At 38.1% G+C, this 12,864-nt stretch overlaps 1 protein-coding gene across 2 annotated transcripts in view; it reads left to right on the top strand.

Annotated features, from left to right (window-relative positions):
- Nucleotides 1-12,864, top strand: part of SEMA5A (semaphorin 5A) — a 352,567-nt gene that overhangs the window by 194,115 nt on the left and 145,588 nt on the right. For both annotated transcript variants that reach the window (XM_075142440.1, XM_075142441.1), the window contains 2 exons: nt 4,469-4,567; nt 5,760-5,973. In XM_075142440.1, coding sequence (XP_074998541.1) covers nt 4,469-4,567; nt 5,760-5,973 — 313 coding nt within the window. The remainder of the gene's footprint in view (nt 1-4,468; nt 4,568-5,759; nt 5,974-12,864) is intronic.

Here is a 12,864-nt window from a genome sequence, read left to right as displayed (position 1 = left end):
TAATGGTAAATTTGAGACTATAGTAGTGTACTTTTGAATATTATGTTTACAATATTGTTTGTGGTGTAAAATCCACGTTCAATTCAACAGTGCAGAAGCATATGTTGCTATTAAATAATTTTGCTAGGAGAAATAGTCAACACTGGTGAAATGCATTTAAAAATGGACCTTAGTGTAGTACATATGTGTGGATTTTCATTCATGCTCATCACATCCTTTTGAAGAAGCTGATGATTGGAAGTTATGCTGTCACTGTAAAATAGTATATGTACTATTCTAATAACAACCTCTGAGATTGTTTCTTAATATTGTTGTTAGTTGGATAAAGATTTAGTGTTTCATTTGTATCCATAGCCTTGTTCCTCATTCACAATCTGAAAGAGAAGTACAATCCTTACATTTCATTACGTTCGAAGGTAATCCTGAGAGGAAATAGTTCTTTTCTTATTGTTACCATAGGACTTCTTTTTGGTGTGCACTTCTTTTTGTGGCCTGAAAGCTTCATGTAGGAGTTGCTGGAGAATGCAGAAATACTGACTGAGGCAACCTACCCAGCTGGAACGACAACTGTCTTTTTGAACTTTTCATGCCTCTTATGCTTTCAGTGGTGTGATCAAGGTTCAAATCAAAGGATAAATTTAAGGCCAAAGAAAGGATAGCATAATGATGTTTGTCTTTTCTTGCCTTATGTCCAAGGCTAAAAAAAGGTCTATATTCTCTGTATAAGGAGGACTTATGCATGCAGATGAGGAAAGCACCTGATCTTCTTCCTAGTCAAATCGCAAAAGCCTTCCCTTGGAAAAACTGGGAATTATCAGACCAGGAAGAATTCACTCCAGCGCTACAGTGAATTGTCCCTCTTCAGAGGAAATCCCTTGGGAGACACAATTCCAGTTACTGTTATCAGAAAGATTGCCTGCTTGCTTGCTTGTTGTATAAATAGATCCAGCCCAAATCGGAGAGTTGCTGGGAGTTGCATTTCTGTAACATTTCTTAGGGCGACTTCAGATTTCAGGGCAGACACATGTGTGACTGTAGGGAAGGGACAGGAAAGATTGGAGACAAAATATACAAGGCCAGCCCAGACTGTGGCGAAGGAGAGATGAGGATTACAAGGATGGCTGTGGGTAAGTTGTTCGTTGAAATCCTGGTTTCTCTTGAAACTCTGCTGCCCACAGGGTAGCATGGGAGCAATGAGTTCAGGCAGCAAAACTAAAAGTCAGTTTGCTGATGGAGTGCCTTGAAACCAGAAGCTAGCTTTGAACCCTGAAGCAACTCTAGTAGTTTTGAGATAATGGTCAGTTAAACACAACTCTTTTTTTTCGTTGTTCTTGAGAAAGAAGCTGCACAGAATTTTTGCCTCTAGCTGTTAGCAGTAGTTGTTGTTCTGAGGTTTATGCTGCCTCTAGCTGTTAGCAGTAGTTGTTCTGAGGTTTATGCTTTAGGAGCCAACGAAGGAAAAGAGCTGAAGGAGAAAATATATAGGGACATCTGTCACATTTGACAGTGTAATGCACACTTGACTTTTGAAGGCTGATGTTTGTTACTGAGACTTCAGACATTTATCCACTAATTTAAGCTGTTGCTTAAAATAACTAGTGGCTCCGGGAGTGAGCCAGACAAAATGATGTCCTTGTGGCCAGCATGCGTTAGCATTTAGAAGTCTAAAACACCACACATGGTTAAGAGAATAAATTTGGCCATTCAGACTGGCACTTGTGGTAGGGACTGTTATAAAGGAAAAATATAAATATACACAGTAAAAATACAGTAAACCAAAGAGAGATTAAAAAAATACATAATAGAAGTAAAGTCTCTTATCCCTTGCTTATTTAAGATTCTAATGGCTGTGTGTGTAAACATCTGATCTTTCAATAAAAGTATTAAAAAATTAAATAAAGGTGTGTTTAAAATGTAAGCCTGTACAAGAAACATTGCTGCAAACAGATAACCATATGCAGCCAGATTGCCCTTGAACTGTCAAGTTGGTCTTAAACTTAAGTAGCAACCTAGCCTGCTTGGCTGCTGAATTGTTTCTAGTGTATTTTGTTTCAGGTATGCTGATATAAAAGTAGAAAGTACTTGCTAAAGGAAATTCTTCCTTTCAGAGATATTTTTATAGGAGAATAGGAAAGTATATGGCATAGAGGTCAAGGTGAAATGGAGAATAAGACTACGTAAAAGATGGCCACCAAACCTACCACCACCCTCCAAACTAAAAAAACCTTTGGTTTTGAAGTCCTTTGCATTCACCAATGCCACTTCTACAACACACATCTCTTTTTTGCACATCTAAAAAGTGAACCAGCTGAGCTTGACTCCAGAGCTAGAAGAGCGACTCTGAACAATTAAAGTGACTAAATAACGGAGTCCTTTTTCAATATGTTTTTGGATGGTTTTATTCATGACTAATCTTTTAATTTTTTTTTTTATTATTGTGGATTTGTCATAGAAGAATTAGCCAATTGTAAAAGCTGTTCTTTCAGTTTTGATTTTGTTGTACTATGTACCCAACAAAAAATTGATATATCTTATTTGCCTTGTTGTAGTATGGATTGTTGTGGAGTTGGCACAGGACTTGGCAACATTAAAGAGAAGAATCTTGTGAATCCCAGGAATGTCAGAGTTTAAAAAATTAACATTAGTTTTAACAGAAAGAGTGGGTGATAGGCGTGCAAATAATTTGGCAATGGCACTATTTCATGGAGCTCTGGAATATGAAGAGGAGAGGTTGGATGGGTTGTAATGTCAGTACCCACTTATTTTTCCTACACTTACATTCCATGGCTTGCTGCAAAGGGCAGGATGGAAACAGCCTAAAGAATAAATTACTGTGTTATATTCCATGAAACTCCCTGAGCTCCCTTCCCACAAAAAAAAAAGAAGGACTTGCCGCCTTTTTTTTTTTTTTTCGGTGTAGTTAAAACAACCTGCAACAGGGAAACGGCCCAGAAGTGAAATAGTTACTTTTTAAAAGGCTTGTTGCACTGACCACCTCTGTTATATGGTTGCATATTAGCTTCTGTTTGGTTGAAAGAATATTAAGATGACAGTTTTTGTAAGTGCAAGATAAAAACATTGTATTTTTACCCAATGGGAATCAAATCTTAATTCTAAGATGTTTGACACTTACCTTTAAAGGCTCAAAGAGAAGTATTTAAAAGCTACATTTTCATGAGAGACTAATGCAAATGTAGTTTTGGAGGGTATTTTTTTCAAAGAGGTGTTTTTTTTCTGAGATTTTGCAGGACGGGGAGGGTCGTGGGTTTTTTTAAACTTTATTTTGAATGAGGAAAGGTATAGATAATAAATTCTGAGAGTTTTCTCAGAGGTCTTTAAAGTATTTTGCCCATCTTGCTTTGCAGTCTATTTTGTGCCTGTTCAATTTATTCAGGATTATATTTTTGTCTTCCAGGATGAGAGTCTATTTTTAAGATAAACAAGCAATACATTTAATATAACTGTAGGCCAGAAAATGGGACTTCTGCACCGTTACTATTACATGGATTTACTACATGATTCCACTTAATATCTGTGAGAATTGCGTAGCTGTATTTTCACAAGTTTTTTTAATGCTTTACATGAGACTATCTTGTGAATGAATGCCAGAGAGCATTCAAATGGAAGGTTCCCGGAAACTTTATTTTCTCCAAGCATGTTGTTGATTTTGTTCATTTTATTAGATAAGGACATGGATTTTTGCAGAGGAGTGTTTGAATCTTTCCTACATACAGTTCTGGGAGATTTTTAGTATTGCAGAAAAAGGCTTTCTGTCTGAATAAACAGAAATTACTGTTGGTTTCTAGCTTCTGAAATAAGAGAAATGGACATCATAAAGCCTTCACACATCCTAATGGGGTAAAAAACATGTAAAATTATTCCTCAGGGGTAAGCATCTATGTATTGAGGTAATGAAATTTCTTGAGAAACTTCAAATTAGCAGAAACTTAGATGCTTCTAATAAAAAATACTGTGCAAATTATGAAACTAGTAGTGACAAATCTGCATCTGAACATCTCAAGAATTTTATTTGTACTGGTTTCAACATACTCGTGTTACTGACAACCTGTTCCTTCTCCTGTTTTCCTCCCAACTTTCTCCCTTGGCCTGATCTGTCTTCGAAAACAGCATCTGATCTCTTGAGACAGCAGTGTATTATTTAAGTCAGCATCTATCAATTCAGAGTTTAGCTAAACCTTTGAAATATACACTTAGAAGAAATCTTCAGTACTGAAGAGGTTTATTGTTATCCTATTAAGATAGGATATAATCTCACAAAGATTGATAGATGCATGTGTTGTAGTTTGGAAATCTATGTATATCATGATTGCTAACACATCAGGTATGCTTAAGCCTTGTTCCCCTAAATTTTTCTGTGTGGACACATAACCATGGAAAGCAAATCATAATTAGCCTCCCCTATCCTTTGAAGTGTCACTGAATGTAGTCTTTCTTTTCTGCATGGCAGGAGGAATGCCAGAACTACATTCGAGTGCTTCTTGTTGGAGGCAACCATCTCTTCGCCTGTGGAACCAACGCGTTCACTCCTATCTGCACCAACCGGACGGTATGAGTTAAATGTTTTGTCCTGCAAGCTCGAGTCCCTGTTCTGAGCCAGCAGAATAAAAGGCGGAGCAGGCTGTGGTTGAGTCCAGGCTATTTGCGTATTGATGGGTGAGCTGATGTGTAAAAGGCTGATTTGGCTGGTGGCAGGCCAAAGAGGAGAGTTAACCGATTATCTCTTTTTGAAGTCTTTTCCTCAGCTGTGGGAGAGAGCACAGCTATGAGCAGCTCAGTTCATCTCATGTGCCAATTTTCGTGAACCTTAGGTAGTTCTAAGACTTCTGCCACTCTGTCAAGTTTGGTTGGCATCAACTGGTTTAGTTATAAAATGTAGTTGGGTAGCTGCATGCTGTGTATGTGTGGTTCTGAAGAAGATGAGAGTATCTGTATTAGTGATTTCTGACTGGTCAGAATGAGAAATCTTGGTTGAGAAAATCTGTCATTCTGGTTCTGATAAAAAACTAGTTGTAATTCATGTGTATCAGAGAAAGAGAGTCCATTAAGGATCAATAATAGTCATAATAAAAATCAAAATGTCACTGTTTAGACTAAGCTGGCTATTTATTTCAGGAGGGGAGAGGCGTTTAAATACAAAGAATAGCTGTATCAAGTCCTTGGCACATTTATTATATTTAAACCTATTGTACCTTTATTTTCAAATAACATATTAACATCATACTGTGGTTTATGGCTGAAGGTATTAGGGCTACTAAATCAGAGAGATAGTTCTGCTGAACTGGAAAGCTCCTTTTTTAATCTCATTTTTCATGTGAGATTCTTTCCTAAAACACACCAAGAAAATAAATAATAGATTTTTTTTTTCATTGTCTAACCATTTGCTACAGTGAATACCTTAGCTGATTCTGGCGATCAGATCTGTTTTTCTTTTTCATAATAACAATCTGTGTAGAGATAATTAATTTTTGAGTTGCTTCTAATATAAAACATTTTAGGCATGGTGGCTAATGATTAACTTGCATGTTTTACATACCAAAGTGGCAAAAACAAGATCAGACATTATAGTAAAACTTTCTATATGGGACAGTTTCAGATGATGTAAAGGTCAGTTCATTACTGTTGTACAATACCAAAGTAGATAACTGGTGTTTATGATAGGATTTTGCTCAGATTGATGCAGCTTGGCTGAAATGATAATTTCCAGGTCATTTTAATCCCTTTTTCTCACTCTTTTTCAGTTAAGTAACTTGACAGAGATACATGATCAAATCAGTGGCATGGCTCGTTGTCCTTACAGTCCTCAGCACAACTCCACTGCTCTTCTTACTTCCAGTGGGGAATTATATGCTGCTACAGCCATGGATTTTCCAGGAAGAGATCCTGCCATTTATCGCAGTCTGGGGGCCCTTCCTCCTCTCCGCACTGCCCAGTACAACTCCAAGTGGTTGAATGGTGAGTGCTGATGGACCATGAGACTCATCTCTTTTTAACCCCATATTCTCCATATTCACAGTCTTGAAATTCTGTTCTGAGATTTTGAATGTTTTTAGAGTATTGTTTATTTCATTTTAAAATTACTTTGCATAATACGTTTTTTTATTTCACTAGTATAAGTATTATGGCATTTAATTAATATAGTTGCAGTTTGTAGATGTGCACTCCTACATTTAATTTGTGTTTGAAGGCATAGGTATGAGCTGTACTGTATCTCTCAGGTGCGCTTACGTGGTAAAGCTGAGTCAGCCAAGAGCAATAGCTTGCCTTGAGCATTCTTTTGTTGAGTCTTTCAAAAACCTAAGGCAGAAAATAAACAGTTTAGAATGGACTGAATTTTCCTGGCTTTCCCTGCAGGTCCCAGCCTTGACAAGCAGAAAAAGTTGTGCTTTCAAGCTGCTTAGGTGGCAGACTGACATTTTTGGTGCTTATTTTAGTAAAGGATAGGGACTAGTCTGCAAAACATATCATAAAATTGTATTGTAGCAATGACTCCTGTGTCATGGATGTTAATCACCTGATGAGGATTTCCAGCTGGGAGGAGCTGTAAACAGATAGGTATTCCTGCGATGTAACAGGGCCAGTTGCCATTTTATATATTACAAAAAAGAAGCAAATTCTTCTAAAAAGAAAATTATTATTTAACATAAAATGTGAAATTATTTATATTATAATTTGCCCATGCTTGTCTCAGTGGAAAAAAAAAATTATTCATAACACATGCTACGTGACACAACAGTAACCATCAGTCCCTATTCCCATAGTATATGTCATGTTATGATTATTCTCATGTTTGAAATTAAGTACAAATATAAATCCTTCTAGCTTCAGAACATTAGGTCAGCTGCAAGTGACAGACTTTACTTTGAATATTTCAGTTCTCATATAATCTGAATGCTGAATTGTCTGTATTTGCTTGGTGTATTTTCCTTGTACAAAGAAGCCGTCAGAGGTAGCTTGGAGAAATTTGTGACCTTCTCTGAAGGTCAGCTGATTTTAGAATATTAATTAACAAAACAGACTGCATGGAACATAACAGAATTATAGCAGTGCAAAAGAAATGTGAAAGGAAAAATTAATTCATTGTATAGATATCCCTGTTCAGGCACCTTTTGTCCACACAGCCGTGGTATGGGAACTAATTGCTGTGCTACACCTGGGTGCTTCTGTCAAAGGGAAAAAAATCTTCACACCGAATTTTTAGTTTAGCTGGATATGTTTTATGCCAAAGGGCACGCTAAAATTCCCCTCGACTCCTTTAATCAGATTCACTGTATTTACTTTTTGTCTATTTAAAGCTTCAGCTGCACCTATACATTCTCCGTTAGAGCTCATTCTTCTGCCTCAAAACTGTTTACAATTAAGTGGCCAGGAAAGTGTGGCTTTTATCTTTGGGGAGGAAGAACAAGATGAATTTTGTAATTGGAGCCAGTTCAAGCAAATCCAATAAAAGGCTCGAAGCAGCCCAGTTACCTAAGTGAAAGGGAGGAGGAATGTCTTCTGGGGTAGCTAAGAGTTGGGGATTCATCTGCTTGAGTTGGAGAGTCATCTGCTTTTATGTCAATTTGCCTGCTCATATGTGACTGAGTGCCAAGAAACTGCATTAGTTTTTCAGTGCTTGGATAGAAGTGAAGATTTTGCGCTTTCAGTGAGAAAGTAACACAGATAATCCTGCAAGAAGAGTGAGGCATCAACTGGAATGGAAGCTTCCTAGTCAATATCTGTTCAGCGGCAGTAGCTGACAGTTACCGTAGGTAACTGGTGCATGTGCATGCACATGTGTCTGTGAATGTTTCCAATTTAAAGTAAGTTTTTCTTCTACATCCATGTTTCCCTCAGAGTGCAATGTTTTTTCTCACTTAGATTTTCTACTCTGCAAATCACATTGGACCAATTCAAACCATCTCTGGGGACGCTGGCAGTACTTTAAAACGCAGCTGATACCTTGCCTCATGTGTTATTGCTACACAATAGAGACATGTTTGATTTGAATGGCTAGCACACTTCTCAGTGCATTCAGGGGTTTTCAATGCCACCAGTCAGGCCAAAGGGACATGCCCATATGCTTAGGCAGTCTGCTGTCAGTGTTCACTGTAACTTGCAGTAAAGGATCTTGACATGGGAAGCTCTGAACCTTCATCACAGAAGAAACGTATTCCTAATCTTAATTGTCAGAAGGTCAGTAATTGCAGGAACCATGTCACACAGTGTGGGAGGGGAAAATGGAGCTGATGTGTCATGTGGCTGGGGTGAGATCCCATATACCATGCTGTGATTTCAGCTTCTGGAATCACAGATATCACAAATAAAATAAATTTAAGTTGATGGCCTATCTGAGCTTCCCCATTTATTCTGGTTCAGCCAGAGTCAGGTATTTAAGGCCCTGCCTTCTACTGGGGGCCTGGTAGGTCTGGAAGCAATCCGCACCAGCTGAATAGGTAAGTTAGCAGTTATTTTCAGCATATATTACTGAGCATCATTCTGATCAGGTACTTAACCTTAGTAGAGTATGGAGAAGTCAGTGAACTTTCATTTCTGTATTATCATTTTCTTGATGCACTCAACACACAATTATCTGGGGTGATGAAGAATTGGGATAGCTTGGTTAAAAATATGAATTATTCAGGATATGTGTAAAAGTAAGATAGAAGAATATACTGTGAGAGTATAACTGAAAGGAAAAGGGAAAGTTCAGTGATCCCACGGTATGTGAAGCACAAAGATCTTGAGCAAACACTGATACAAAAAGATAGATGGACAACACAGCAACACTGCCAACACACAAATCCTGTTGTTGATTGGAGCTAGTTACTGTGGGGCCATCCTAGAGGGTCTCTGAATATGCTGTTTGTTCACCCACGAGACAACCTGCTGGTAGTATTTGAGATTTGACTCCCCTGAATTTCGTCTGTTTTGACAATTTTTAATGGCACAAAGAACAGTTGGCCAAATGTTACAGATATCTGCCCACTTCCTAAAAAGTTTTACTATTTTGGAAAATTTTAGAGTGTAAACAGTCACGTCTTCTTCAGTGGTGGAGGAAAGAAATATCTGGAGGCAGTTGTTGAACTTACTGTCTTTTAACATTAAGAGCAGTAATCTATACAGCTCTTGATTATCTGTGAATATGATCTCCAGGTATAATTTTTTTACCTCAGAACTTCCCTCCTCTTCTACAAAAAGAAATTAATGCTCTGCTTATGGAGCCTATTTCCATCTTCCTGGTGCTCCTGTAGACAACAGTAAATGCAGCTGGCCCAAATGCAGTGAGCAGGTTTTGACCACAGTCATCACCATGCAGAGATTCTGCTCATCTCCATGAGAAGATGCCGTTGAAGGACCAGACTACCTGAGTGCTATGACCTGAGCATTCACCATAGTTCAACAGTTCTACAGGTTGGGTCGCTCACAAAGAATTTATCAGCTGACAGTGAAGAGACAGACTCCGTGTTGTCCTCACCTTTCTTGCCAACCCCGTCAGTACTCTGTAATTCTGCCACTATTCTCAATCAAGAGGAACATGGTCACCCAGATGACTTAACAACTGCTGCAAACCAGCGCTGTCCCCATCCAACAGCGCAGCTGGCTGCAAGATAGTAAACCTGAAAATGTGAAACAGAGAACCCTTCTCTCCCTCTCATGATGTCATGTTTTGGCCTTTTCTTTTCCCATGTAGAGAAAAAAGTAATGCTTGAAGTTATTCATGTGAATATATATATGCACAAACAAATAAAGAAGGTAGAAAGGCTGCTTACCAGTAACTTACTCTTTAAGGTGTGTTGTTCTGCTACCTACTCTCCTTTCTCTTTCTCTCTGAGTCTGTGTTCAAGTACTTCTGTGCTTGAGAGAAACGATTTGAGGTAATACAGCACACATTGAGGATTATGTCTAAAGCAGACAGCTCTTCCATTGATTTCTTCTCTTGACCAAAGCAATCAGCAAGACCTTGAGCTTCAGCCAACTGCTCGGGTCAGTAAAGGGCAGCATGTTGCTATGACTTGTAAAATTACGTTTGTGGTATTTCATAAAAAGAATAGTCTGCCTTAGCAGTCTGCTTTGGACATTATTAAATGATAGCAAATAAATTACATTTTTCATTAATAAAAAAAGTGCACCTTGATTTACAGCTGGTATGCTGTTTATTTGAGTCTCTTTAAGCTCTCAGTATAACACGGAGTTTAAATCATCCAGAGTTGACTGTTATAGTGTACTTCTAATTAGACTTTGCTTTAGAGTTGATCTGCAAAGTGCAGCAGGGGCAGAATTCATCATCGTTTGCTCTAGAGGACAGAGGTAAATGGAATAGTTATATTTGTAGTCCACAAGCTGCAGTGGGTCCAGATTGGTGGGGAAAAATCTCCACTGCTTAGACTTAGAAACTTTTTCTGTAGTCCAACATTTACAGTTACTAAAGGTATTTCTCCTTTCAATTCATCTCCGCAAATCAGTAAATGTTTGATCTGATGCCTCAGTGTGAAAGTTTATCTTAGTCTATAATGTCTATTTGCTACACTTAGCCAATAAAAGAGCAAAACAAATTAAAGAAAAAATTGAAATCCTAATCAATTTGGGATTGTTTCATCACATGGAGAAACACTGGGACATTTCGTTTCATAATTTGCCACGTGCCTTTGCTTACAATTGCTTGGGTCTCCAACTATCTTGAAATACATTGTAGTTGTTTTCTTTATCCTAGACATACAATGATAGATGCTACTGGAACACGTTAAATGAATAAAAACTTTGTTCTAAATGTCAAGCCACTTCATTAGTGGGCAGACCATAGATGATTAAAATGTAATCTTATATTAGATGTAGCCCCAAAACAGGAAAAAAATAAAATAAAATAAAATCTACAGATTACAAACCTTTCCAGCTGAGAAGAGTATAGGAATGTTTGGATTGTTCTGCTCTGCTGGTAGACATAATATTATCACTTTTTCCCCTTGCTGTGCTAAGCATTTGGTTATAGATACTCTTAAAATAGTTCTTCTGAGATCACTTCCTTAAAAACATTTTACTTAATAAAAAGCTTATTAATCTAGAGCAGGTACTTTTAGTCTTCACAAGTATCAGTAAAAGTAAAATTCTTACAAAGGTGGTTTGGTTAGTGGGGCTTAATACAGCTCTGAATCCATTCCTATTACTGTTTGTTAGCGGACTTTTATTATAACTCTTGCTGCTAGTTGGATATATGGAGAGAAATTATGACCTAAGAACAAAAAATTAATCCTTTCACTTTTGCTTTTAGGGATTAATGGAAATGGCTATAATAATTCAGGGTTATCCTTTCGTTTTTCTGTTTTTTAATGAAAAGCCTTGTAATTGCCTAGTGCAAGCTTTTCTTATTATATAATATTTTATGTAACACAAAACCAGTGTGTTCTTGAGATGTGCAGTTTGGTCTTTAGCTTTCAGATCTGACTGAAAATAAGCAAAGCATATGCTACCGTTGTTGCTTATTTTGCAAGAAGATGAATGATTACTTTCCTTTGGTTGTGCCACCCATAAGGTTGGTTCTGTTCTTTTGTGTGTATCATCCTGTTTGCCAGTCTCCTAAAAGAGGAGGGAAATGCCTGCTGGTTTTGAAACCCATCCTTAGGCATCTTCTGGAGCTGCTACCAGAGGAAAAATTTGAGCAGTTGTGCTGTGTTTTTTCTTTCAAAGCTGTACATCTTCTCCCAGATGGCAATGATAGAGTAGAAGAGCAGTAAGTTGATGCGAGATGGAGGTGCCTCCGCTGACCTCCTTTCTCCAACACCAGACTAAGTTATTACAAAACGCCTTCATAGCATTTCCTCACCCATCTAAAATAGTAGACACAGGCAGCACTTCCCATGAAAGTGGTGTTTTTTTTTTTTTTCTTCTTACCTACCCTAGGTCCACCTTCCATTTATGAAAAGACTAGGAGGCTCCTGAGGACAGAGCCTGTTCTTTTATATCTCATCTAGCCTGCTCGTGTCGGGTGCCAATCAGAGAGGCTGAGCTAGGAAGGAAGAAAGGCACCCCTGCAAGCAGATCATCTGTGCCCAGCTGTGGAGAGGTGTGACAGGACCATCAGCTTCATTCACGCTGCAGAAAACTATAATACATAGTGAGCCAGAGAGAATGAAAGAGCTTAGAACTGAAATACGTCTCAACCAGGGGAAAGTGGAAAAGGGATGAATTTCAGGGAACATGAACACACAAAAAACAGCATTCACCGAAGAAAGGAGCAGAACACAAATATTGGAGGCAGAGAAAGAATTTCAGTAACAGACATACCAAGCCTTAAGGTGAAAGGGAAAGGGGATCATTATGAAAGTGAACTCTGGTTTCCTTTGATTACGGAGGAGAAAAAAAAAAAAAGAAAAAAAAAAAGAGGACCAGGTCTGCAGGGAAAACCCTGTGATAGTCTCCCTTCATGCAAAACTAGATCAGAGAAAAAAAATAAATGGCAGTCCAAATGTTTGGAGAGAAATGGGTAAGCCATCATAATTGGGTTTTCTTTACATACCATACCTGCTGGTTGGCAAAATCTGCTGAGAGCAAACTAGTTGCTTTTGTTCTTGTGTATGTGGAATTCTGGATTCAGAGTTTTAAGTAACCATCCAAACTTCTGCATCTTTTGATAGATCCCTATAGCCCAAACCTCTAGATGTTCTGAGTGAATTAAGGTATTTTTGATCCTCGTCCCCTGCCCCCAATATACTGCTATGCAAGGTGTCTATCCAGTGAATATAGGTGATGCAAACTCCAGACGAGGCTCTCAAGGACTTGAGTAGGTATTAGATCAGAGTAAAGAATGGTTTCTGTCACTAAGTTTGTCACTGGCAAATTTGCATCAGCAAAATGATTTCATAAACTGCA

Source organism: Calonectris borealis, chromosome 2 (assembly GCF_964195595.1).
Source record: "Calonectris borealis chromosome 2, bCalBor7.hap1.2, whole genome shotgun sequence".
NCBI classification, from domain to species: domain Eukaryota; kingdom Metazoa; phylum Chordata; class Aves; order Procellariiformes; family Procellariidae; genus Calonectris; species Calonectris borealis.
This window is presented reverse-complemented; position numbering and strand designations above follow the sequence as displayed.